The 27,734-nt window shown below is 39.1% G+C and overlaps 2 protein-coding genes across 3 annotated transcripts; one reads left to right on the top strand and one right to left on the bottom strand.

The window, feature by feature from the left end:
* etfdh (electron transfer flavoprotein dehydrogenase) lies at positions 1-17,535 on the top strand. The gene is made up of 13 exons (XM_047353560.1): positions 1-202; positions 775-933; positions 3,552-3,781; positions 4,721-4,802; positions 5,252-5,370; positions 8,312-8,389; positions 10,408-10,554; positions 10,850-10,990; positions 11,342-11,485; positions 12,316-12,484; positions 13,684-13,866; positions 15,172-15,393; positions 17,074-17,535. Exons 1-13 carry the CDS (start codon positions 172-174, stop codon positions 17,235-17,237), a joined length of 1,869 nt encoding a protein of 622 aa, XP_047209516.1. The 5' UTR covers positions 1-171; the 3' UTR covers positions 17,238-17,535.
* Positions 17,528-27,596, bottom strand: ppid (peptidylprolyl isomerase D). 2 transcript variants are annotated; one of them, XM_047353561.1, is made up of 10 exons: positions 27,422-27,594; positions 25,009-25,149; positions 23,959-24,065; positions 23,576-23,764; positions 21,757-21,879; positions 19,832-19,938; positions 19,239-19,383; positions 18,902-18,988; positions 18,345-18,387; positions 17,528-17,904 (listed from the first exon to the last, which is right to left on the bottom strand). In XM_047353561.1, the coding sequence occupies exons 1-10, from the start codon at positions 27,504-27,506 to the stop codon at positions 17,816-17,818; spliced, it is 1,116 nt and encodes a 371-aa protein (XP_047209517.1). In that variant the 5' UTR covers positions 27,507-27,594; the 3' UTR covers positions 17,528-17,815. The 2 variants fall into 2 exon arrangements, with proteins under 2 accessions (XP_047209517.1, XP_047209518.1); XM_047353562.1 differs by lacking the exons at positions 18,902-18,988; positions 19,239-19,383 and having other exon boundaries at positions 17,853-17,904; positions 27,422-27,596.
* Between the last annotated feature and the right edge of the window lie 138 nt (positions 27,597-27,734).

Here is a 27,734-nt window from a genome sequence, read left to right as displayed (position 1 = left end):
TCATGACGCTGCTCACGGTCTGAGTTATGAGACGTGTTTTGTAAGGTAATGTTTGCCGGGCCTTGCATAAGCTTTGGACCGGGTTCGAAGGAAACACAGAACAGCTTCTCTCTGACTGACTCTGAAAGAGGAGCTGCTGTCTTCCGGTGAGTTAGCGTTAGCGGACAGAGGATGTTTCCAGCCAGCAGATACGCATGTAAAAGTAAGTAAGCCTGTGGCTCCGATTTAGTTTGATATAACTTAAAATAACAAGCAATTAAAAAATGTGTATTAAATGACCCCTCAGCTATTTTAGATAATTTGATGCATTTTGTCTGTTATTTATTTTGTTAGTGTATTCTTAGAAAAGCTTGACTTAGCATACTCAGTTCTGCTAGCGTAGAGCTAATGTAGGTGAAAGTTGAAGCGGTTATTTAGGTCACAGGAAGTGAGAAAAAAAAAGATCTGCTGTGGATTATAAATATATTTTTGGTTATCCTTATGAATTAACCTTGTAAAGTTTTCAGCTGTCTTTTTATTTGGATAAAGATGCAAAACTGATGCTTGTACATTTGTTTGACAGCAGTTTGCTAACGACATTAGCTTGTTCTTGGGAAAATAACTTTGTTGGTCTGCGTAGCTTAATGAAGCTCAAAGGTTTTATTCTTTTTTTTTTCATGGACCTGATTTCAGACTCCCTCGGAGGATAAAAATAGACCAATCTCAACCAGGTAAAAGGTCCCATTCCCAACTGTTAGAACTGGTCTGAACTGGGACCTGTTTCTTTTCTTGCAGCGCACAGATGTATCAGAGCATTAACAACATTACAGACGGACTCTGCAGCCCCTCAACTCTACACTAGTATACACAGGAGGACCTGCTCTTCAGTGTCAACACCCCGCATCACCACACACTACACCATTCATCCTCGGGATAAAGATCCAAGATGGGAAGGTTGGGGCTTTCTTTTTCTGCACCTATGTTAAAGTCAGTTCCTGAAATGTTTTTATTTAAGAGTGAGATAGATAACGACCTTTGACCTAAAGGGAGCTCAGGTTTTTTGTTTTTTTATATACCTTGACCTACTTTGTGTCATGGGATCGTCATCTGGTCTATAAATGATATAACCTGATCTATTTAAAGATATCAGAGTGAGCTTTGCTTTATTTTCTCCAGTACTGTATAAGGAAGTAGACACTGCAGCTTTTAGTCATTATAGAATGGGTATTATAGGAGCCATTTGTAGTTTTTGTTTTTTGGTGTTTGGTCATAGTTTGATAATTCAGTTTGGTTTGGTGGCAGTGTTTGGTTTAAATGTGAATGGACACTCTGACCTATATTTTACTCTACCACTGGTGGCGGTGTGGGGGAAATCTATATAGGTGTCAGGGTTAGAGGGCATCTGAGGTTAGGGTGTGTTGAGGTCATACGGTTTTTTACCGCTCTCTGTTGTATACTGGTTTGGCTTCATCATATCCACATATTGACCATAATTGCCACCTTTTTGCATGCTGCCATAAACCGCCACCCTGGATTTTGGATTCCATTCAATACTCAGCTTGAATTCAATAAATGGGAGCATTCCTAAACTTATCTCCCAGTCTGGACATTACCTTATGAGTGCGTTAGGACCTGGATTGCCCGCACCCAGAAGCGACTAAAAATGGATGGAAGTTGATAGTCGCTACAGGTATAAAACAAGGTTAGAGATGTTTGGTGATAGACAAGAGCTTGTTATGCGTAGTAAGGTTAGGGTTATCAAAGTTTAAAATCATTCTGGTTCCAAAACCACTGACATTTTTTTCGTCATACTCATACTGTTCCTATGGTTAAAAGCCTTTTTAAATAGGTGCCAGAGAAACTAAAGTTGTTTGTGGTTTTATGTAGCATAGTATACCACATCGTTGCTCTCCCCCCACCCTTTTCTGCACACTGCCAGTCAGCTGGTTTAAACAAGGCTACTTCAATGTACCCTGACTTAGAAGACAATAACATTTTGCTGCTTCAATATATTTGTAGTGAAAAGCATGGGCAGTCACGGTGTGTAAACCAAAAAAAAGCACCACCCACCACTCTCATTAAGTTACCCCCTGATTTTATTGTACAGATCCATACACTATATATATATATATATATATATATATATATATATATATATATATATACAGGCCAAAGAAAATAAAAGTAACTCTTTTATCACTATATAATTTGCAGTCACATTGTAACAAAGGGGATCTAATATTGATGTAATCAGTTTTGTGGAATAAAGCATTCTTAAGAAAAACATTATTCTATCTTGATAATCTTATACTGGTCCATAGATATTTGACAAATGTCAATATTAATACTTGGAGATCTTGATACTCAGTGCTCCTTTAATAATTAGGTTTGAGTGCCCTAACCCCTTGTTTGTTGGCTGTGATCAACAGAGCATTGAGGGATCCTACAAAGCTGCAGTTGTGAAGATACCAAGAACCCGACATCCAAATATTTTCCTCCCTTGGCTCTTGTCAGAGTTTCTGATTCCTCCACTTATCTATTTTATTCTGCTTCCAACACACAAAATGTTCCAGCCTCTCCTGAATGTTGTTTCAGCAATGTTGGCCTGAAACGTGGGTCATAATTTTGTGGTGAACGTGTGTGCAACCTTCAGCCTAGTTCCTGCAGCACATAAACCACTTTTCTTATATTGACCAATGACCTTTTATGGTGGCTGATAACATGGAGTGCTTAGTGTTAGTTCTTTCGGACCTCGGTGCAGTCTTTGATACGCTCACTCAGATTTAGTAAAACAAAGGTAAGGAACCGCTGGTATAGCGCTTACTACCATCTTGTCTGCGGAGAAGGGATTTGGTCCCATGTGGTCTTCATACATCTCTGGTCATTAAGGTGGGTTTTAATGACCCGAGTGAAGTTGGTCCCCCCCATCTTCTTCAAATTAAACAGAATTGGTGTCAAACATTTGTGTCAAACATAGCACAGTTGATTTACACCAATTTTGTTTGATGTGAAAAAGGTGAGTGCCACTTCACTCAGGTGTTTTAATGTGGTATTCCTGCTCTCAAATGCAGCCGAACCTGGACACAGTCTGGTGTCCAGACGCTACTGAGGTTGCGTCAGGTCTGTCTCCTCAAGTACCTGCAGACTCCCATCTTCACCCCATCTCACACCAACACAATTTTCTGTCAACTGTCTCCAGCTACTGCAGACCGGTACAGACCTGGCTCTGTTTTGAAGCATGGGTAAAATCAGGTGAAAAATCATAAAGTGTGACTCCAGCTATAGGTGTGTTGTAAATTTGTTTGCTGTCTTAAATCCAGGTGCACAGGTGTTTCCTGAAGGTGTAGAATAACCTAACTAAATGTGCCCCAATCTAATTTTTACAATGTCGATTGACTTTATTGACGGGCAGTGTTCTTTTACTAGTTAATCTGGCTTTATACGTATTTAGTGTTTGTTTTTTTATTTGACCAAGATTCTTATTTTTTTTACTGACTATTCTTCTTAAAACTCCATACTTCATACACTCCTACTCAAACATGAACCTCATCCTTTTGCTCTTTCTCTCATAGGTATCGAAATGGAGAGGTTTGCAGACGAGGCAGATGTTGTGATAGTAGGCGGTGGCCCTGCTGGTCTTTCAGCAGCCATTCGCCTTAAGCAGCTCGCGACTGAACAAGAGAAGGAGCTGCGAGTGTGCCTTGTGGAGAAGGCCCCTCAGATCGGCGCACACACGCTGTCCGGAGCCTGTCTGGAGCCAAGCAGCCTCATTGAGCTCTTTCCTGATTGGAAAGAACGAGGAGTAAGTATCTCATTATGTGTTGTGACCCCAAGCTATCAAAATACAATTCAAAGTTTATGAGTAGGTTACATCAGGGGCTTATTGTCGTCCTTCTCATTATTGGCCCTTGGAAAACAAGATTAATTAGAGATGCGGCAATCAGATTTGTAACAATCTGCAATTAGAGTAAAATCTTCCAGGTTATGGAACATAACTATGTTTAGAAATAAAATCCAACTAAGGAGACATGCACCACATATTAGGACCAGAGGCAGCATAACACTATTTCACTATTATTTCAAAACAATGACAAAATAACTACAATTTAATAGTGGTTGGTATTATTAAGTGTAAATTCCAGTCTCTTTGAATATTTCATGTGGAGGAAGTAGACTCTTACTACAACTGGGAGAATTCCAAATAATAACCAACATTTACTAATCCAACACATCTTTAACACATAGTATTGGAGCGTTCAGGGCAACTTTGCTGTAGTGCGTTGAGCTTCTTGGTTATTGCAGCCGGTTAGCTCTCACAGTAGGAATCAGAAGAAAACCCTTAGTTTTAGTTTCTGCTTCCAATCACCGCTCAGAAAGTAACAAGTAAAATGGTCTGGTTCTGGTCACTGGATGACTTCTCCGTGCTTGTCTAAAATGACTTTTTTCCTGTAGGTCAAGAACTCTCCATTTACAGAGTCTCACACTATAAATACTGTAGTTCAACGAGTGGTTTTCATATTTTAATTAATGAATCGGCTTATGAACTCACGCATTCCTGATATGCTCTATGCTTAATAACGTGTTTTCCTGTGCTAATACTGGCATGCATATGAAACTGTTAGTTAATGTATCAGTAAAGTAGAAAATGTATTTAGCAATGGCCTTGAGACAACATGTGTTGTGATTTGGCGCTATATAAATAAAACTGAATTGAATTGAATGGACTTCCTGTATTCCCCAGGCACCCCTGAACACTCCTGTGACAGAAGATGTTTTCAGCATTTTTACAGAGAAGCACAGAATCCCTGTCCCCATATTGCCAGGTAAAAGCCTCCTTCAGGCTCCTTCATTAGGAATCAGCTAATGATTGATATTTATGAGGGGTCAGTCCTGTGTGTATAACTTTTACTGTGTGTTATGTTCTGTATAACATTTAGAGGCTCTAAACAGTTTTAAAAGTGGATCAATTAAAACCAACAGGCAGGATGTTTCTACCTGCACTGCAGTTCGTGTGCATCTTCTCAATAGTATGCAGTTACATGGCTGTGAAAAAGATAAAATATTCTTTTATGGTGCAGCACATCATAATATTTGACTTAAGTGTTAAGGAGATCTTGGTTCACTCGAAGATATTTTCCACTTGGGGCCATAGAAGGAAAAAGGCTTTGAGCTGAGAACATCCTTTCTAGAGGAGTTATCTGGAACAAAATAATAAAACAGTGTAAAATCCAAAGTGATTATATTTGTGTATGATTTATCTGACTGTCTTTAGGACTGCCCATGCAGAACCATGGTAACTACATTGTGAGGCTGGGAAACCTTGTGCGTTGGCTGGGGGAGCAGGCTGAGGAGCTTGGAGTGGAGATTTACCCTGGTTATGCTGCAGCTGAGGTGAGATCGTCAAATTCCTTTGATCAAATCGGATTTACTTATTTTCATCCTATTTAATGTCTTAAACCCACTTTATTAGGTATCGGCTGGCATTAACACTGGTATCGTTAAGTAAAACGGGCCTGATATTATTAAGGTTTATTTCCATTGTTCTTGCTGTTTGTGCTTCTGGGGGCGGAGAGGATTGGCTAGTGGTATTTGTTTGGTCATGTGACTGTGATAGTGATGCAGCGCAGAATGTAGGGTGTTTAACTGAAGCAGATAGCAATGTCAGTTCTGTGGTCTTTTTTTGTGTCGAAAGGGGAGGGAATTAAATTAAATATGAAAAATGTCAGTAAATATTGTTTATCGACCATAACAGCAATATTAATATTGGATTCCGTTTTGGTGGCCTTTAGGATTGTGTCTCTGCTTTATGCGGATGATGTGGTCCTATTGGCTTCATCAGCTCGTGATCTACAGCTCTCACTGGAGCAGTTCTCAGCCGAGGGTGAAGCGACCGGGATGAGAATCAGTGCCTCCAAGTCCGAGGCCCTGGTCTTGAGCTGGAAAAGGGTAGAGTGCCTCCTCCAGGTCGGGTGTGGAGGTCCTGCCTCAAGTGGAGGAGTTCAAGTATTTTGGGGTCTTTTTCCCGAATGAGGGAAAAATGGAGCGGGAGATTGATGGACAGATCGGTGCTGCATCAGCAGTGATGCGGGCGCTGTACTGGTCTGTTGTGGTGAAGAGAGAGCTGAGTCAGAAAGCGAAGCTCTCGATTTACCAGTCGATCTACATTCCTACCCTCATCTATGGTCATGAGCTTTGGGTCATGACCGAGAAAACGAGATCACGGATACTAGCGGCCAAAATGAGCTTCCTCCGCAGGATGTCTGGGCCCTACCTTAGAGATAGGGTGAGGAGCTCGGTCATCTGGGAGGGACTCTGTGTAGAGCCGCTGCTTCTCCACGTCGAGAGGAGCCAGTTGAGGTGGCTCGGGCATCTATACCGGATGCCCTCTGGACTCCTCCCTGGTGACGTGTTCCGGACACTTCCCACTGGGAGGAGGCCCAGAGGAAGACCCATGTTTCTCGGCTGGCCTGGGAACACCTTGGGATTCCCCCGGACGAGCTGGCCCAAGTGGCTGTGGAGAGGGAAGTCTGGGTCTCTCTGTTTAGGCTGCTGCCCCTGCGACCCAACCCCGGATGAGCGGAAGAAAATGGATGGACGGACGGAAGGATAACGATTTTGGCCCAAATTTTCATATCGATTGTAGTATTTTTTTCCCAAATGTAATTTGCCTATAAATCAGGCAGTATGGGCCACAATTTAAGCATTTTTACAAGACGGAGAAGAGATTGAAAGCAGTAGTGTAAACTTACAACTCACATATATTTACATATTTAAACACCACAGTAAATGGGTTTTGTACAACAATTTATTGGTAGTTAAAGTCTTTTTTTTTTTTTTACTTGTTTCCTTGTGATCCATAATGTCCCAAAATGCTTGAGAATTGTTTTTTTTTATGGTACTTTAAAAAAAAAAAAGAAATCTCATTACTTAGTTATTAATGTTAATTTTAAATATTTTTTTCAGTTTGTGTTAAACAGATGCTCTATTAGATAGTGGATTGTTCATTCAAAACTAATCTGTATGGATTAAACAACTAGACTCCAGTCCTTGTTTATAAAAATCGGTATGTTGTATAATCATTTCACCCTTGGAAAAAAAACACAGCTCAAACAAATCCTTAAAACCCCAAATTATTATGACATTTCATACTGATGAGGGAACTCTGGAGCTGTTGATGCAGCTGCCTTTGAATAGATTCTATACTTAAATGTATTTTTAGATGATTTATTTTCTAATTTTACACTGCAGCTGTTGTTATTGGTACACTTCATGCAATCCCTCTTACTCAACTGTCATCTGCATAGAGAGCATGTCAGCTTTATGGGTTCACGGTAAATAGTTAAAAATCTGCGTGACAAACCAAAAACAAACTCCAGATCAATTATTGGTTTAAAGAACAGGAAGGTCTGAGTCAATTGCACCATACAGGTTGAAAACATGCAACAATAAAATGTCAGACTTATTGTGGGGAAATATTCTTTGTTCTGGGTGAAACTAAGATAAAACTGAATGGCAGGAAGATGAAAGTATAGAGAAGGCTTGAGATGACTGACCTCAACATGGATGCAGTGAGATGGCATGGGTCCAGATGGCACTCAGTCACTTGTGGTATTTGATCATCTGACAGAAGTAGGCAGAGGAGTTCTGAAGGGACCTACTGTCAAAGTCAGCCAAATTCAGCCGAGTTGATTGAACGACACTCTGCTCAGATGGACAGTGATTCAAAGCAGAACGTGAAAGCAGCCCAGGAGATTTTGAAGGCAAAGCGGTGGGATGCTCTGTGTTGACAGGGTCAGTCGTTTGACTACAAGCTGACAGAGTAGCATTTTACTGTGAAAGAACACAGTAAAGGTGGAGGAAGACCCACAAAGACATGCATGAAGATGGCTTGCTCCAAAAATCTGACAAAGCCTTGCAGAAATAAAAAAAATATATATATATTTTGGAGACTTTGACAGTTTGAGGACTTCATTTAATATGCTTGCAAAATATTCTGAGCAATAGATTAAATATTAACATTTTGGGTGCTTTTTTGAGTTTAAAGTTCTTAAGAGTTGACTTTATAAACTATAAATCAGAAACTTCTTCTCTTGTCATGTGGGTTGCCTAGATCCAGAGTTGAGATTGCACCTAAAAACTTCATGTAAATTTATCCTGAATATGATTTTTGTTTAGACCAAAAATAATATGTCTAATTCTAACTGTATATACAGACAGTCCTCATCCACTGTGACAGTAAATTTGGTTAACAATGTTTTCCTTCATCAGTATGAAGGCATATCCAGCCTCTTCTTTAAACTGCATTTGGTTATTATCTGCGTTGTACTTTCAGGTCTTATTTCACGAGGATGGAAGTGTTAAAGGTATCGGCACTAATGATGTAGGCATCGCCAAGGATGGCTCACCCAAGGTAATGTACCTTGTAAAAAGCTAATTTTAATATGGAGTCTGTTGTACGATATTGGCACCGCAGGATAACTACCATAGCTTGACATTTCTTTACAAGAATGTACTTTTGTTTGACTTCTTTTATTCTAGATTTATTACATTTCTGTTGTGAGAACATAAAACGTTTGTAAAGCAAAAAAAACCTTGAGTCACCACCTGACATGTGAGGTCCAAGGAGGCAGATTTTCTCTTACTATTGTCTTTAGAGCGCAGCTTTCTGAACTCTTTCTTTGAATATTTACTGCCTTTTTAAACCCTTTAGGTCCAGTCGTTATCCCTTACCTTTTTCAGCAGAACGTTTAATTTTCTTGATGGAATAGTCCAGAATTGCTCAATAAATTTCTTACCTGCAGTAAATCACTTTTTTTTTTTTTTTTTTTACTTGATATAACATCCATTAGTTTTGCAGCTGTTTGGCCAATCAGAGCTGGGCCAGTGCAAAAAAAAAAGAAATCTTTCCTGTTTAAACAGCTCCAGGAGAACCTGTGATAGCAGCTCATGTTACTGTCTTTTACACACCTTTCATTGCTCTCACGTTTGCATAAGATTGTTGCTTAAATGAAGGTCTATGGTTATTCTGTTTGTTTATATAGACGGATTCAAACGTTAAATACCTTCCAGTTTAATCCCATGCAGTCATGATTAATTTATTGTGATATTAGTAAAAAGTTTTCCTATCTAAGGAAACCCTGTCGACTGCGTCGAGTCACTAGCTTTGCAGTAATCTTTGCTAATGAGCAAGCATGTGGTAACAGTGGAAAGGAACAAAGCTCAGCAGAATCCTGCATGGTGGGAGCCTCAGACTAGGGTTTGGTTATTTGGAACAGAGTAGTTTGGCTTTAACAATGACCTTCTTATCTAGTCAGAATAACAGTTTGATGTTTTGAAGTTGAAGGCAGTGGTGAAAAGTTGCAAAGAACTGACTTTAGGTTTTTAGGTATTTATACACCAGTAAGCATTTGTTGACACAATTTGTACAGTTAGTTCACATTTACTTGTTAGCTTTAACCAGGATATTATGGTACTTTAATGTTTTTATATCAATACATTGATTCCTAAAGTGTAACTAGCTTAAACCTTACAATACCAGAAAGAGGTCAACTGAAGATTGATCAGATTTTCAGCTTTCATGCCAGGTGCTTGACTGATGTAACTCTGTCAGGATACCCCTGCTGCAGCTGGTTTATTTACGCTGCCATTTTCTTGTGCTTGGTCTGTCCAGTTTATTTGTTAGGGAACGACCGCGCTGATATTTCCAAACAGACCAATGCAAAAACTGAAATAAATACACAGGGAGAAGCAGTTGATAATCGTAAAAAGTGTAGAAATGATGCATTCCTTTCCTTCCACTTGCATTAATGGGTTTCTTTTTGCTGGTCAATCACCCAAAATCCCAGTAAAATGCATGAATGTTGGTGGTTGTAATATGTGAAAATGTTTAAAAGGGCTGCACGGTGGCGCAGTTGGCAGCACTGTTGCGTTGCAGCAAGAAGATCCTGGGTTCGATTCCCGGCCGGGGGTCTTTCTGCATGGAGTTTGCATGTTCTCCCCGTGTATGCATGGGTTCTCACCAGGTACTCCGGCTTCCTCCCACAGTCCAAAGACATGCCTGTTAGGTTAATTGGTCACTCTAAATTGCCCTTAGGTGTATGAATGAGTGTGTGTGGTTGTTTGTGTGTTGCCCTGCGATGGACTGGCGATCTGTCCAGGGTGTACCCCGCCTCTCACCCATAGACTGCTGGAGATAGGCACCAGCTCCCCCACGACCCACTATGGAAGAAGCGATAGAAAATGACTGACTGTTTAAAAGGAATGAATAATTTAGCAGAGCCCAGTCTTGAAACAAGGGGTGGCAAAAGACTGTATATTACTGTCTTGTTTTCCAGACAGTTTTTAAGTGTTCATGTTTACATTAGATAACATTTTACTGCTTTAATCCCTGAAACAACCTGATGTGTTTATTTTGAATCCCTGTTTCAGGATGTTTTTGAGCGAGGAATGGAGCTACATGCTAAGGTCACCTTGTTTGGAGAAGGCTGCCACGGCCATTTAGCCAAGCAGCTTTATAAGCAATTCAACCTGCGGGAGAACTGTGAACCCCAGACTTATGCTATTGGCCTGAAGGAGGTAATTAACATGGACTGATGGAAAACTGATCACTCTGTTTGGGGAAACTAAAGTTCATTTCTCTTCTTCTCCAGCTGGTTTAACTGGTGAATGCCGATTGGATAGCAGTATGGAAAAGATAAAATACAAAATTCACAGTGTAGGTGAAGTCAGCTAAAGACGATAAGTGCTTTATCAGCTGTAGCAGTGAAGATAACTTCCACGGTCATAGGACCTCACTCAAAGTGGCTAAAAAAGAAAGAAATCAAGATACACATTCAAGCTTTTTTTTTTTAAACCCACAAATTTCTTTTAGCTGTGGATGATTGATGAGAAGAAGTGGAGACCAGGCAGAACTGAGCATTCTGTCGGGTGGCCCCTGGACAGACACACATATGGAGGATCCTTCCTCTATCACCTCAATGAAGGAGAGCCTCTAGTGGCCTTAGGCTTAGTGGTGAGTGCTTTCATCCTCTACCTGTCTGTAAATGACAACTGAGTCTTATTCTTAGAATAATCAGGAACATCTATTTCTGAGTACAATATTTCAGCATGCCTTGTGGTGATGTTAATTTGTTTTGCAGGATAAAATCACTGGATATTGCTTTAAAATTAAAGCATCAGGCAGCTACTTTAAATCTACCTTTCGTCAAAATTTTGTGATTGTGTGAAATTATTAAGCTTCGGGGATTTAAAAATACTTAAAATGGATAACGTAATAGAAACTTGAACTTGATGGATTGCCAGAGTTATAAAATTGCAGGATGGCTGCTCTACTACTAATTAAACCCTTTTGTTTTTATTCCAGGTTGGTTTAGATTATTCCAATCCTTATTTAAGCCCTTTCAGGGAGTTTCAACGCTGGAAACATCACCCTTTCGTAGCTTCCACACTGGAGGGAGGTCAGAGGATTGCTTATGGAGCCAGAGCTTTAAACGAGGGAGGATTTCAGGTAGGTTTGCACTCCTGACATTGGCTGCTGTTAACAAGGCAGGTATTTTATATTGAACAACTCCACAAACTGATCTGATCTAAATATCAGATTGGATCCAGCTGTGTCTTTGGGCATACAACCAGATGTACTGACATAATTAGGGTAGAAAGTTTTCCCCTTTGGGGTTTGTTAACTTTAGTTCTTCTACATTTGATTAAAGCCATCTGCAAGATGGCAAAATAAGTCAAATGTCCATAAAAACATTCTTGCTTCAAGATTGAAACTAAAACAAGGCCCAGATACATTTCCTTCTTTGTAATGATAGTTTCTGTTTAACCAAGTTAGGCTTTAAATGTGTTCCGTATCTTTTTACTCTTTATTTTGTTAGTTTTGCTTTCCAAGGTTATGTAACTTCTGTATTTGATTTTGCTGATGAAGAGCCTTAACAGATTGCTTACTGTCACTTCAAGGATGGTGTCACTGTAAGAAGATCATTAAAATGATCCACAGATGTTTGATCAGTTAGGTTCTGAGCTGAAACTTTTAATAGCTTCTCTAAAAAGACTGTTAGGTTTTCCCTGCATTCACCGAAGAAAAGTCATGTTTTCTACATTTTAGCATCCACAAACCCTCCTACACAAAATTCACTAATTGTCCTATTTTGTTTCTTTAAAGACAATAAATTAAAAACTACTTTGATGGTTATTATTAATAGTAAACTAAATATGCATCAGTTTCTACATTTGGTATGTTAAGTAGCAAAACAACATACAGATGCAGTTGAATATTGGCTCTTTATAACATTTTGCTTCCAACACACAGCTGACTAAAACACTTGTTTTCTTTAGTGTATCCCTAAGCTGACGTTTCCTGGAGGTTTGCTGATTGGCTGCAGCCCCGGTTTCATGAACGTCCCAAAGATCAAAGGCACCCACACGGCCATGAAGAGCGGCATGCTGGCCGCCGAAGCCATTTTCCCCAAAGTCACTGCAGAGAACCTGGACTCAGAGACTGCAGGTAGAAATGTAAACTCCTGTTTAAACATTCAGATCGCAGCGCTTTCAGCTGTTTTCGTCCTCATTTCTGTTTACTCCATCAGAGAGTAGAGAACACAGTAAGGAAGCTAAGACAGCATGAAAGAATTGGCTGATGAGAAACATTGCTGTAAAACGGAGTATAGGTACATGTCAATATGTTACAACATAATGTAAAAGTTACCTTAGTAATGCAATACAAAAAGAAAAACTCACATTGACATTGCGCAGACGGCGATATATTTCAAGCATTTCATTTCTCGTAATAAAAAAAAACCCAGAATTGAGTTTCTTAGAATATTTGATATAATCTAAACCATAATTTATTGATAATTAATTTTCAATCTACTGAAAACTGCTTGCTTTACCCTTTTTAATGATCTGCTGTTCTGTTAGTCATTGAAAGTGTTGCTGATAGGTTGTTTTGAGACCAGTCTAGGTTATATCACCTATATTCAACAACTTATATATTTCTTCTTTAAGCTTCTATAACTACAAATACTTGTTTCAGAGTATAATGATTTTGAAGCGATTAGCTTTGAAAAGGTTGGAAAGTTGATGTTTGTAACAATGTCCAACATGACAGCAGCGGTCAAATGGGAACAAAACTTTTTGTGCTCAAACTGCAGGTGAATCAATCAAAGAACTAAAATATCAATAAAAAGTGTCTGGACAAAGACTTTGAAGAATAACAGGTGGCTTTCTGGGCTTTGACAAATTAAGATCACGTTTAGGTTGTCAACATGAAAAATACTCTTAGTGGCACTGAAAATTATTTCAGAGTAAAATTGATAATACAATTACTTTTCTAGTATAATATTTGATACACTATTTCTTCTTTGCATGATGACAAAATGTGGTAGCCATTAGAATACAGACCCAAGTTTTGAAAAGTAAAAATCAATTGGAAATTGCTCATTTTTAAGGAGTTGTGAGTCCCCAGTAGGAAATGCAACATGAACGGCCTCGTCTGAGGTCTCCAAACTGCTCAGAGTTCAGTGTGGCTGCTCTGAACTTAAAGGTAGTTAAAAATGCAGGTAGAAATGATTTATTAGGACTTTGTACCACAGTAATCCATTGGCCAACAGTACTGTACAATGTCTACATGCAAACATGTTCCTTTAGATTTTAAACACATTCTTTAATGTAGAAATTACAGTGGTAAGCCTTTATATATTCTAGGGATCCATGTACCTGAGTACAGTGAGAGCTTGAAGAATTCATCCGTGTGGAAAGAGCTGCATGCCGTCAGGAACATCAGGCCGTCCTTCCACAATTACTTCGGCCTTTATGGCGGCATGGTCTACACTGGCATTTTCTACTGGATGTTACGAGGGAAAGAGCCTTGGACACTCAAACACAGAGGTGAGGATTATCCTTTTATCCTGGGTGTAGTTTCAAACATTTGCTTATGACCAAACTATAAATATTTGATGGCAGCAAAGCTAATGTTTGGTCAACTGTCGAAAGTAAAACAGGTACAAAAATAAAAGCTTATAAGAGAAATCAGTTTTTTTCCTCTTTTCTGAAACTAAAACGCAAAGGCCAATACTCGGCCCATGGCATTATACAGGCGCTCCCTAATGAATATGATTAGAATAAAAAATGTAACTGATTTCAGTAATTTCATTCAAAAAGTGAATTGCTTATAGATTCAATAAACACACTGATATATTTTAAGTGTTTATTTCTGGATTCTCTACAAGGAACTAAGACCAAGATGGGGCAGCACCATTCTGGGACATTGTTTAATTGTGATACTATTGCTGAAAAATGATATTGATTACAATTATCCCTCGTTTTCAAGATTATAAAGGAAGTCAAGAGTCCATGCTACACTTGTCATGTTTTAGATATGCAGAGCATGATTGCATGACACTAAATATTTCCTACCAAATATTACATTTATCAGCCCTTTGAAGTGGCGAGACACGCATATATTTTGATGACGATTCAGACTGCTGTTCAGAGGTAGATATCCAAGTATGGTGGGAAATTGAGTGGAAGGAAAAAGTGTGTATAATCACAGCCCTGAGAGGGTTGTGAAGCAATGCCCAATTTAAGAGTTTGGTGGAGGCTTCTAAACCAAAGACAATGTTAGAAGTGTCTTATCTGGGCTAAGGATTAAACATGATTGGACTGTTGCTCTACTTCCTCTCTTCAGATGAAAGTCAACTTTACATTTCATTAGAAAGTGAAGGTTTCAGATTCTGGAGGAAGAGTGGAAGAGAGGGTCAGAAGTCAGCTTGTTTGAGGTCCAATGTGAAGTCCTTCTTGTTTTCTCCTCAGTCAAATGGAGGCCTGTATTAAAGCAACCTGGACTTGTTCAATAACCTCAGCAGAGTCCCCCAGGCTGATCTTCTCTACGTGGCGTAGAGCTGCACTGATTCAGTCATTTCTAGCAAAGAAGCCCCCATTAAGTGTCTAGTGCATAGGCTGTACAGTACTTTTCATGAGCTCCACATTTCTGTATTAAAAACCTGTTGTTAGTCTAGTTTAGTATTTAGATGCACCAGATGAAATGCTGCAACATATTACATGTGATGTTTCTGTTTGGACTTGGACCAGCCTTGTCCAGACAGCGCCAGTGTTCTGGGTGTGCTCTGAGGTCACTGCATCGTAGCAGAGAAAGCCAACATTTCCTGACCAGCTGTGCTCTTTCTGCGGCAGGTATGGATGCAAACCAGCTGAAACCGGCTAAAGAATGTAAGCCCATCGAGTATCCCAAACCTGACGGCAAAATTAGCTTTGACCTCCTGTCCTCTGTGGCCTTGAGTGGCACCAACCACGAGGGGGACCAGCCTCCACACCTGACCTTAAAGGACGACAGCGTCCCCGTCGCAAGAAACCTGGCCATTTACGACGGACCTGAGCAGCGCTTCTGCCCTGCAGGTACCTCCACTCTCTGTCATAAAAGTACCTCCTGATATTTAATCTACAAATGAAATCAGTCTTTTTTTCTACTTTGTGGAAACAATACCAGAACTTCACAATTTAAACTAAAGAAAGGCCTTTTTTCAACCATCGCTTCCTATCAAACAAAACCATGTTTCTGCCTGGGGTCTGCTTCTCTCCAGACAATAAAAAGACCAACATCTCAGGTGCTGCATGTGAAAAACTAGACGTCCAGGGCATTTGTTAGTGTGTTGGGGTTTATGCATTTAAGGCAGAGGGTTATATTATTGGCAGTTTCTCTCATTTTGAATGCAGCTAAACTCATTTTGTCAAAACCTCATTATGTGGCTAATCTGACAGCCTGGGAAGCCTAATGCTGCCGTTTTTATGCTCAACAAACAAAATGCAAAGGAGAAAAGCAGGAACATTCTTAATCAAGTAACTATGTACACATGGTGACTGAATAATTTTCATCATTAGTTACAGCATAATGTAGCAGCTTAAACGCTGGGCTGGACCAGCTGGAGGCAGTTTCGAGACCACAAAATCTTTGGTTAATGTCTGTATTTTTAGTCCGTTTTGTTGAGTATTATTCTTCTCTATTATAACAGTGCAATCACATTAAAGTGTGTGAAGCAATGTTTGTTCTTGAAGCACACTGCGTTTTAGCTCGCCATCATCAGATGCCTACATGTCTTCGTTTATAGACAGAGGGTCTCTTAGCTACGAGAAGAGTCGATAAATCCAGATCAACAGTCTTAACTCTGCAATCAGTGGCTCATTGTGTGCAGCACATCTGACATTTTCTTCAGTTTACATTTCTTGTTCTTGTTTTAAAACTAAAGCTGTGTCTACATCACTGATCAGGCTTTACTGACGCTCCAGTCCAAACTGTAATTAACAAAGGTAGTCAAATATTTTCAAATAACTGATTATCCAAGTTATTGTACTACAAAATTAATTAGGCTATTCATTAAAACGTTGCTTTATATGAACATAGCATAACAATACAGCCATTAAAAATTCAGAAGAAAACTATGGCTATTCCTGCATAAAATATTAGTCAAACATTTTGTTCCTAGAAGGTCTTTATATCGTTATGTTATGACCACATTTTATTGGGATTTACTGTGAAGTGGAAGGAATAGGATGCATGAAGCTAAATACAAGCCAGGAAGAAAAGAAAACCTGATGGGGGGCTGCTAAAAACAGGCGTAGAGCTTCACCAGAAGGGTGTAGCTTAAAGCAAGTTCATGTTAGAACGGCCCAGTCAAAGTTCAGACCTAAAGGCAATTAAGAATCTGTGGCAAGACTTGAAAATTCTCTGTCCAGATAATCTCCATCCAGGCTGGCTGAGCTTCTTTACAAGAAATGGGCAAAAATGTCAGTTCCTATTTGTGTGAGTAGAGACTCACCCCAGAAGATTCAGCTGGAAATGTGGCAAAAGGGGGTTCAAAGTACTGATTCTGGAGGGTTGAATGCAAAGATGGACCGCTCCATTCAGATTAAAAAAATAAAAATAGTAAGCCACGTATCATTTTCCTTCCACTTTATAATCTTGTGCTACTTTGTCACATAAAAAGCAGATTAAAGTACATTTTAGATTGGTTGTAAAATCACAAACTGTTCAGATGTGGCGACATCTTAAAAGTGTCCTTTATTCTTCAACCCTGATAGGTGTGTATGAGTACGTTCCCGTGGAAACTGGAGACGGGATGAGATTACAGATAAATGCTCAGAACTGTGTCCACTGCAAGACCTGCGACATCAAGGACCCCAGCCAGAACATCAACTGGGTCGTGCCGGAGGGAGGCGGCGGACCAGCCTACAACGGAATGTAAACTTTTGTCTTCGGCGACTCGTATTTCACATCGAGTCCAGTGTTGTCGGTATGTGCCTAAGTGTGAACCGTTATCTACGTAGCCGTCTGAGGGTACAGAACTTTCAATTAGAAAGGGTTTTATTAAGCTTGAGAAAAGCGGACCATGTGAAAGCCCAACTGATGGGTTCTGTGTGAGCTCTGTGGGGCATTTTGTAAAAAGTTAACAAGCTGTAAATGAATGCATGAGAATTTCATTTTTAAGAGCAACTAATAGAAAAAGTGAATATTGTCACAGAAAATAAAGAACACTTCAGTTATCCTTTGTTTTATTGACCAGTAAAAACATAAATAAACCAGACTGATGATACAAGATAAACAACTTTATGTAAAACGGTTTAAGATTTAAGTTTGTTTCGCTGGGATCATCAGCTGTAACCTGTCCGTGCTTCAGTGTTACAGCACAATGAAACCAGGTCTAAATGAACACAAACCTTCCACTCAAATGAAAAAACGGTTACAGAGTCACTGAATAAGGTTAGTTTCTACTGAGAGGACTTCAAACATTACCAGACAATAACTTGTTGCAGCACCAAGTCTTCAAGCAAACATTTTGGCATAGATTTTCTTTTCTTTCTCCTTCTCTTCTTGGATTTTAATTTGGACTTTCTTCATCTCGTTGATGATGGCTGTCAAAAGGAGTTCAAAATGTTTTAATTTCTTTTTACAGCAACATATTCCCCAAGTGATCATATGTCTTGATTTCAAATTTCAACCGGTTTTTAGTTCTAGTGTGGCCCGTTTTTCCCCAACACACTGAATGTTACGTAGAAAAATCCAGCTCCACCCCAGCGATGGTTCAATGCTAAGAAAGCAGAGAATAATCTGCAGACAGCTCATGTCCACCAAGGCTTTTCCAAAACAGAGACATTTCACTTCTATGATTCATAAAGTACAAACTGATTACAGTTAGTTTCCTGTTAACTGAGGATAATTTACAGTTATCTGAGTGGTATTGCATAATTAAGCTTTCATGTTTTCCATAATTATCGCTTCTTTATGGTTTCCAAGCTGAGTTCAAAGCTGCAGGGGACAAAATGTAAAGGATTGTAATAAAAAAAGACCTTACCTTTATCTTCTGGAGCTATTTCCTGAGCTTTCTTTAGATCTCCCTGAAACAAGAAGCGAAGAACATATTAGATCTACATCCTAATTAATGTATTAACAATTTCAAGTATAAAAGAAATTACTTTCTTCTGCTGAATAATAACTTTTCCCTAATCTTTCCCTTCAGTTGTGTTCAAAATAATAGTGAGAGTAGCTCAAAAGTCTAGCTTTTATTTCCATACACACACACACACACACACACGGGGATCACTGCTTTCTATTTGAAATAAAACTGTTCAGATCTGTTACACAAAGTGGAGAAAAGGAATATTAAACTTCAGACCCAAACATTTACTGTACAAACTGATAAGTGCCTGAAGATTTAGTTTTCCTGTGAATCACTAGACTAACATTTCGTTGTATAATCAGTGTTTGTGATGACTTATTTTAAACAACTGTGTACAGAAAACCCCCTCCAAGCTGTGGGAGCTGCTGTTTTGTGACCCCCATCACCAGAAGCTACTTTAATAGCTCACTTTCTTTGGAGCCATGGAAGAAGAGCTGCTTTGAAGCGCTTACCAGGGCTTTGTCATATTCCTTCAACCCCTGCCAGGCCTGGGCCCTCCGGAAAAGTGCCTTAGTGTTTTCTTGGTTTAGTTCCAGAGCCTGGAACAGAAATGCCATCTTTACTTGACCTTGTGGTAATTAATGCCTTTATGTTTGCAATTAATGATCCTTTAACTGCACATTGAGGAAGTATCATAAAATAAATTGGTTTCCAGTTAAAATTACCCACCCCATTGTGGTAAATACATGCTAGTAGTAGGGTGGTAACAATGTTTTAAACCTCATGGTTGATCTGAGGCAGTAAAGAAACTTTAGGATCATCCAAACAGCAAAGATGAGCTCCTGTCACCTCATCACAGCTCCCCAGAGCCTCCTGCCAGAGCTGCAGCTTCAGTTTACAGGCTGCAGTGTTGAGGAAGCAGCTGACTGTTGTGGGCTCCAGCTTCTTCTGTTCCCCTTCCTCTTCCAGCTGATTTCCACTCATCTCCAGGTATCTTCACAACCAGAAAACAGGTCAGGTTTATGTAGAGATGACCAGATCTGCTTTTTGTGGCTAATCGTTTTTTACAGCTTTGAACAACTCATAAAGATTTCTCTTTAAGAACTAAGGAAGACAAAACGCCACTGAAAGTGTTTTTTTAGCCCACAGAATAAAAGCTGTGTGTGTGTGTGTGTGTGTGTGTGTGTGTAAACCGGATGATTCCAGTTAATCTAGGAGGAATTAGGAATATAGTTTAAAAGTATTTCACCGATCTTCTGTACTCGATTTGAGTCTTGTACACAGCCGTAGATTTTAAATTAACAACTTATTTCAGATACTTTGAGTAATATCTGATTAATGCAGACGATCTTCATTTCATGGCTCTTTAAAGAGGTGCTGCTGGGATTCCTGCTGCTCTCCAAGGACGACTGAAAGTAAAACGCAGTGACACGGTGTCTTACCTTAGGGCTTTCTTATATTTATTAACTGCAGCTTTCCAGTCTTGGTTCTTAAAAAGGAGGTTCCCAATATTCTTCACGTCTTCAGCAGCCGACAGAACTTTGTCAACCTGAAAGGTTAGAATGAAAAAGTTACACGTTCCCCTCTGGAAATCTTGACTTGGTTTGTTTTTCACTGGGGATTTTCAGGTCATCAGCCTTTCGTGTCCCAGTATCTACACATTATTTCTCTTCCTACTTTCTTTTATCCTGTAAACTAACCATTTCCATGCAATTCAACCACGATGTGCATTTATCATTTGTTGTAGTCAAGTAGTTTTATTACCTATGAAGATAAGCAGTTATTATATTTCATCATCTGAAAACTTTGTGTGACTCCATCTCCATTTATTTTGGTTCTGATCCAGTCACCTCTTGTAAAATAATGGCCAACAGCCACCAAATAAACTAAAATATTCCTTGAGACAAAAACGAAGTTAAAGTGACCAAAACGGCACAAAGTGGAAATGACAATGGAAGAGCGAAATGACCCGTGCCTCACACCCAGTGAATGTGTAAGACCATAACATCTCTATTTTCATCCTTTAATTTGTCTTAAAGGAACTTTTGAATTTTCTGAGGGAAATGATCAGCTGCCTCCGCTACACCTGAGGCAGCTGATCCAGATGTTCTTTAGATAGAACACCTCGGACATTTAGACCGTAGACAGTAATGTTCCATTGCATGTTGGAAGTAAAGAGAAATATCTAAAACCTTGAGAGCAGAGATCGTTTCCTGGCATAAAAAAGGAAAAGCCCAGAGTCGGATGCATAGCTGTCGAGTTGGAATTTAAAGGAACTGTGGTTACGGCACGTAACGGACGTAGCAGAAAGAGGAAGCTACCATCCGGCGGCACCACAATTCTGAGGAGGCAGGTCAAAAACCCTCGACTGACTACAAAGACCTACAGCCAGACGCTGAGGTTGCAGTTTCCACAGTAAGGCGAGCTCAAAGACATACAACAGTACTGACCCACAAACTCAGGAACGACAGAACCTATGCTGAAAAGCTCAGTGATCCTCTGGGGCTGGAAAGCTGCAGCGCGTGGAGGCCGAGATTGATTCAATCAAGAATCGGGATATCCTGGGGGAAAATGTCATGGTGCCTGTGAGAAAGATGAAGCTTCCCAAGTAAAGTCCACCGAGGCTTGTTTCAAAAGACCTGACCTCTTCTGAAAATCTCTGGTGGGATTTCAAAAAGTCCACAGCAGATATATGAGTGAACTGGGAACATTTGCCAAGGAGAAGCAGGCTAAGACTCTTCAGGAAAGAGGTGTTTCCTGCAGGTCTTAACAACAACATGGTGCTCTACTAAGTACTAAGCAAGCTTGTCATGAAGGTCTTGAATAATGAGTCCTCTAGTCATTTAAACTGTTGTGTTTCATGTGGAGAAACCACTGATATTAGATGTTTTAAGATATTCTATTTGTTCCAGTTTGACTTGTTTCTTGTAAACAGCTGCTAGTTTAGTTGCACTAGGATTCAATCATTTTACCTGCAACTATATATAATATTGAAGTTTCCATTTTTTTTTATTGATTTTCCAAAATAAATTCAGTTTTTCATGATATTCTAATTTTTTGTGCTGTATCTGTGGATAATTATGACAAAGAGGAGACCAGCCAAGTCACTTTATGTGCAAGTTCATTTTTTCAGGGACATGTTCCTGAATATATTTTGCAACAGTTTCTTCAGCTTCCAGTCTCTATCAGGCCAAGCATGTCTTGAACCTAATAATGAAATGTGTATCTGTTCTCTGGGCTGACTCTGCAAAGGGCAGCAAACAGGCACATTTCCAAAGATGGCACGCTATTCCTCGCGGAGCCGACTGATGCTTTCCGCCAGGGTTAACCCACGCCCTTGAAGATCAAAGACCTCCCTGGTACTTACATCTTTAAAGTCGATGTCTGAGTCCTCAGGGAAGTCTGGGTGGGCATCTCCTGTTCCATCAGTCGGTGCAGCGCCCCAGCTGTCCCCGTCCTTATGTTCACCGCAGTCAGCTATGATGCAAGGCTGAAACAAAAAAAAAAAGGCAGAGATGAGAAGATATTTTTACATAAGGTTTTTATTCAATGCTCAGATATTTCTCACAGAATTAAAGCAATGCCTTTCTATAAATAGATGTCAGCTAACAACGTCAGGCTGTTCAGGGAACAGAGGTTATGAATTTAATCAGTTTGGTCATTTATTTAAAGAAATGTCAGATATCTTAAATATTCACATAAAATTAAAAGGTATATCTATAAGGTATCAGAACAAAACTGCAACATACAGATTTCATCTTGTCATAAAAAAGGTTTCTCTTTAAATGGCTTTATTCAACTGTAATATACAATTTTAAAAAAAGCACATTTACTACCTACTTAAAGGCTATTATGAAAACGTGCTTTTAATCTGACAAACGAGCCGCGTTGAAACATTTTCTAATTTATTGAATTTGATTGTATATGCAAACACCTCATTCCCCTCACTGTCATCAAATCAGATCATCAAATCATTCCAGTTTTAGGTCAGGAATATCAAAAATGATGCCAGAATAAAGAGTTCAGAAATTCAGATGTTTCTATACATTTCCTTTTGATTTTTTGACAAACTGCCTTATAAACAACACGAGTTGGGTCAAATGTTTTGGGTTTCCTCCCAGCAGTAGTTTGCTGGCAATTTGGCTGATTCCTCCAGAAAGAACTGGTGTAACTGGGTCAGGCTTGTTGGTTGCCTTTTTGCTCACACCTTTTCAGCTCTGCCCACAAATGTTCTATAGGACTGAGATCAGGACTTTGTGACGGCCGATCCAAAACAGGCATATGAAAAGGGTCACTGTCTGTTACTAAAAAACAAAACACGTTTATTGGTTGTTTATCCAACCTTGCTGCAGATGGGGGCAAAAGGCAGTGAAACCGCAGCAGGGATAGTGTAACCACCATAAAGCAACAAGTGTTCAGTGCAGGTCTATATTGGATCTTATAAATGTGCCAGTAAGACGTTTTGAAGATGTTTTTTCTCCACTAAAAGCAAAAGAAAACTGCAAAAACGGTCCTCTTCTCCAGCAGCTACTAGCTACATTTAGCTGGATGTTGGAGCTCTTGGTCTCATTTGTCTGCTTAACTTTTAACCAGTTTGTCAGACTCGTTGGACCACAGGCCTTGTTATGGCTGGGTTTCGGCAGGACAGCTGAAAGTTTATGCCTCTGATTTCTAGTGTCGCCACAGCAAACCTCAGCGAGAGACTTAACCGCGTATAAAGTACCCTGAAATGGTGACCCTACAGTATCTGCTCCTTTCAACGGTCTGAATGCAGGCTGCAGACTGTAATTTAGGCCGGACAGGTATGTCATGCTGAAGTCATTCAGAGTCTGTTGGTGTTAGTGAGAAAATGATGACAAATATTACAACTACTTTAATGTTAATGTTTAACCTATAACTTTGATGAGTTTGCAAACAGAAATGATAAGAGGACATTTTCAATAGACTACTAGAGTGGTGATGTTGCTATATTTGTATAATTAAACATTCTGAGGCATCCTGTACCTCAAATCTTTAGTGTGCCAACATATTAAATATAATTTTGCCTAACAAAACTAAATTGTGCAAACAGATTAGATTCTATTTTGCAGTGCCCTTTGGCCTATTTATGTAGGGAAGTCATGCTAAACATTTTTTTTATAATTGAGATATAATATTTTTGCTAAATTGCTCTCTGTTAACTGTACCTTTACAGGGGTGTCCTCTGTAGTTTCAATGGACTCTAGCATTTTTACAACCCCGATCCCTTTTAACACTTGTCCAAAGACCACATGCTTTCCGTCCAAGTGTGGCGTGGGGACAGTGGTGATGAAGAACTGTGAGCCGTTGGTGTTGGGCCCTGCATTGGCCATGCTTAAAAGTCCCATCTTGTCATGCTGCAAGAGGAGGAAAAACATTCATGAACCAGAACAAAGCTTTCTTGTTATGCGACTTTAGCCAATTACTTTGCCACAGGTTACATATCAGATCAAATTTAACATATATTTTAAGCACAAATAACTCCTTCCACCTCCTAAATCTGAAGGTTTTTCGTCCTGAAATTTCAATTGCTCTGGCTGCAGAAGCTGACCTTGTAGTGGAAGTTTTCATCCTCAAACTTCTCCCCGTAGATGCTCTCACCCCCTGTGCCATTGTGGTTTGAGAAGTCACCTCCCTGGATCATGAACTTCTTGATGACTGGCAAAGAAAAAGAAAAAACAACCATTTAAAGCTGGATACAAGAAATTATAGTCAAAGGTTATATACCCCTTATAACCCTAAACTGAACTGTTTAATAAAGGCTGTTAAAATATCTTAATGTTATCATCTATACAATCTATAGATGTATGTTACATCTATACAATATTAATATATATATTGACAATTTACAATCAAAATAAATGTCCCATTGTAATTCAAATGTGTTTCTAGAATGAAACTTGCCACCTGAATTACATACATCATCCACCAGAGGGCCTAAGACAAAGAATTTGATCCGGCAGGCTTGATGTAGGGGTCATTGGGTTAAAGCCCAAAATATTTTTGAAGTTGAATTTCAACAAACCAAACTGTCTCATTGCTGCTACCTTTACCAGGTGAAATCCATCATCTAATTAAAATATTCACGTATACTCAAGTATAAAAAATATATACAAACGTACTGCAATTTTATTTTAGCAATTAAAGTATCATTTATGTCATAATAAAACATAATAAAGTCTGATGTATGAACTAAGCCATAACATATTTCTCTCTACCTAAAATATCTAAGTTGCAACACACATTTTCACCAGTTTCTCTATAGCATTTACCAATATTTATTTTTTTGCCATATGCCTAAGAATACTTTTCCTTGTAACCATTCTAAAAACAAAGGACTTTATACTTTAATACTTTATACTTCTAAACCATCTTCTGACTTCTGAATACAAGTAGCACTCGCGACCTGTAGTACCTCCATCCTCCACCGGAGCGTATAAGACAAAGGATTTGACTAGATGTCATGTGTTGCCCGGTGATATAATGTATAATGTGGCGCTTCACTGGATGTTCCCTTCAGCTGTTCACCACCACACAGGTTTTCAACTTCAAGGTGTCCTGCCTACTCAACCAGCTCAAATGTGACATCAAGGCTGCCTACTTCTGTGGAACGGACATCCTTTGAAGTGCAGTGGTTTCCCGGTCGATGTTCCGACACCTTTCTCTCCGGTGCAGAGTGCCCGGAAGTTTTCAGCAGTCTTAGGGGTGATGTCGGCAAACAGCTCCAAAACAATTCGGCCAGCTGAGGACAGAAAAACAATGAAAACACCTTCAGATGCAAGAGAGTTTGGGTAAAACTTAGATGAAGTTAACTGTAAGTAAATATGTTACCTGAATATGATATTGTTTAAAAAGTTAAGTGTTAAACTGTGAAGAAAAGACCATTCAGGAAATCTGGTTGCAGTTTAGCAAACCTTCTTCATGAATATGTTCCTTTTCTAAAAGAAAGATTTTAGATACTCCGTCACATGCATAGTTATTCAAGCGGAACAATAAAACATCTCCAGATCCAGAGGTTGTGCATGGACTGAGAAGAACTAGAAAGTATTCATTTGAATATAAAAAAAAAAAAACAGTTAATCATAGGGGTGTAACAAGATCTCATCGTACAAGATCTCGCAATATTAAAACATCTCGCGAACACTACCCCGTTGTGGTCAGCACAGCTTCTCCAGATGAACTTGTAATAGAAGACACCTCAACTACTCTTAAATCATTTGTTTTGTGTCTCCAGGTAGAAATTGGAAATTTTGACTGAGTGACAGACAAGACGCGGGCAATATGTAAGCACTGCAGAAGAAAACATTACCGTACACTGCGGCTAACACTAGCACAATGCAAAGACACCTTCAGCAACACTGGAGCGCCATGCTTAAACCAGCAGCAGCTGTAAAGACAACACCGACAATATCCGCTGATCTTATTTATTATTTATTCTTAAAATCTGATCTCATCTTGTGAGTTTTATGTATTTTTACAATGTATTGTTACTAAATCATGACAAAGTACTCAAATAGTTCAATATTAAAATATTATGTGGTAAAATATAAAAAAATAAGCAGAAAAATCACTGCTTTATAACATAACATGTTGGCTTAGCAGCAAGATGACGGCTGAGGTGTGCAAACATTTAGATAGAGCTGACCTTCAGCAGAACCCCACTGAACGGCTTTACAGCCCTTAATGCACCTATTTTCAAACCAGGAAGTAATATTAGAAAGCCCAAAATAGAAAGTCCTCATAGATTGCTGAGGAGATCCCAATCTTCCACAGTTGTCTCCGGTGGTACAGGTGCTGGGATTCTTGCACTTGGCAATCCATCCAAACTAGCCGCAGTCCTGAGTTCTAACATTTAACAGACCAGTAGGGTCTCAGATCCATTTCTCGTTTTTTGCAGTTCCTCTGAGTACTACATATTTGTTCTTTTATTAGTAAACGTTTATAAATGAACACTTATTTTCTCTGACATGTTAAAAATAAAAATAATGAATTTGGATACATGGGTACATGGTAAGCTAGCCTGCATAATCTCCAATTTCTTTCAATATACGTATAAATAAAATATGAATCTAGATCTTAATTTCAGGTTGCAACTATAATGTTTAATAAGAAAAATAACAAGCAGAATATTCTTCATCAATTTTAAATGGTGAAAATGTTCTTCGGTAACAAACCTGATCTCTTAGCTGGATAGAAGGTCAATTAACTGACATTTATTCTAACCTTTTACTGGTTTGTGTTGATGATATGATGGGTTGATTGTTTACTTGGGTTGTGCACTTAATCAAATTCAGGATTCCTACAAATTTTGTACAAATGTCCATACTTTTTCACTCATGATGGATCGATGGATGGATGGGAACAAAAAGGGATGATAGTGACAGACAGATGGATGGAAGAACAAGCAGATAGGTGCATGGTCAAACAGGTGGATGAAAAGATTGATGGAAATGTATAACCAAATGGATTTTGATGGAGAGAAGGACAGATGGATGGATACACCTTTAATAGAATGGTTTACATATAAAATGTAATTTTTTTCCACATTGTAATCCAGACGTGGAAAAAAAAAAATCCATACTTTTCCAGACTGCAAAAGAACATTGAGAATTTTAATTTCAAAATTAGATCAAACGTGATCACAAGGTGTAATTAAAAACAAAATTGTTGAAAATTATATTGACCGGTTCCGATTGATACGTGTGATTTCTTACACAATGAAGGCAGGAAAACGTGCATCTAGATTAAATATAGCAACATGACTACTAGTAACTACCACCACAGTTTAGAGGTTACATTATTTCTGAAACAATTTCAAACTAAAACGTGATTTTACAACACAAACCCTGACAGCGACACTTCTAACATGCTTCTTTTATCAGCTTGGTTTCATTCTAACACATGAAGAAAATGAATGAGCTTCTGGAAGTCACTGGTACGGATGTAGCTAACAGGCTAACGGTTCGATTAGCCGCAAAACCAGCGGTTACACGAGTTAATAAAAAATAACTGACCTCTTTCTCCGTCAATATCAACATCGAAGAAAACGCGAGGATTCTCGGGGTTGGAAGGCTTTCCCGACAGCGCTGGGTGAGACATTTTCGGGAGGAATTGCAGTTTATTCTAGCTAAACCTCAGCCGGTGCACTGGAGCCGTTTTACGTTATGAATGGAAGGCATACGCAACTTCCGTTTCTACGCTTCAAAATAAAAGCAGACTCCAGTTTCTCCGAGCCCCGATTTGACATTAAATATATTAATGTTTTAATATGGTTGTACTCTGATCTAGTTGAACATTTTACAGTGACTCTTAAAATCAGTGTAATAA

Source organism: Girardinichthys multiradiatus, chromosome 23 (genome assembly GCF_021462225.1).
Source record: "Girardinichthys multiradiatus isolate DD_20200921_A chromosome 23, DD_fGirMul_XY1, whole genome shotgun sequence".
NCBI classification, from domain to species: Eukaryota; Metazoa; Chordata; class Actinopteri; order Cyprinodontiformes; family Goodeidae; genus Girardinichthys; species Girardinichthys multiradiatus.
Note: the sequence above shows the minus strand (reverse complement) of the source record. Positions and strands in the feature narration are given on the sequence as shown.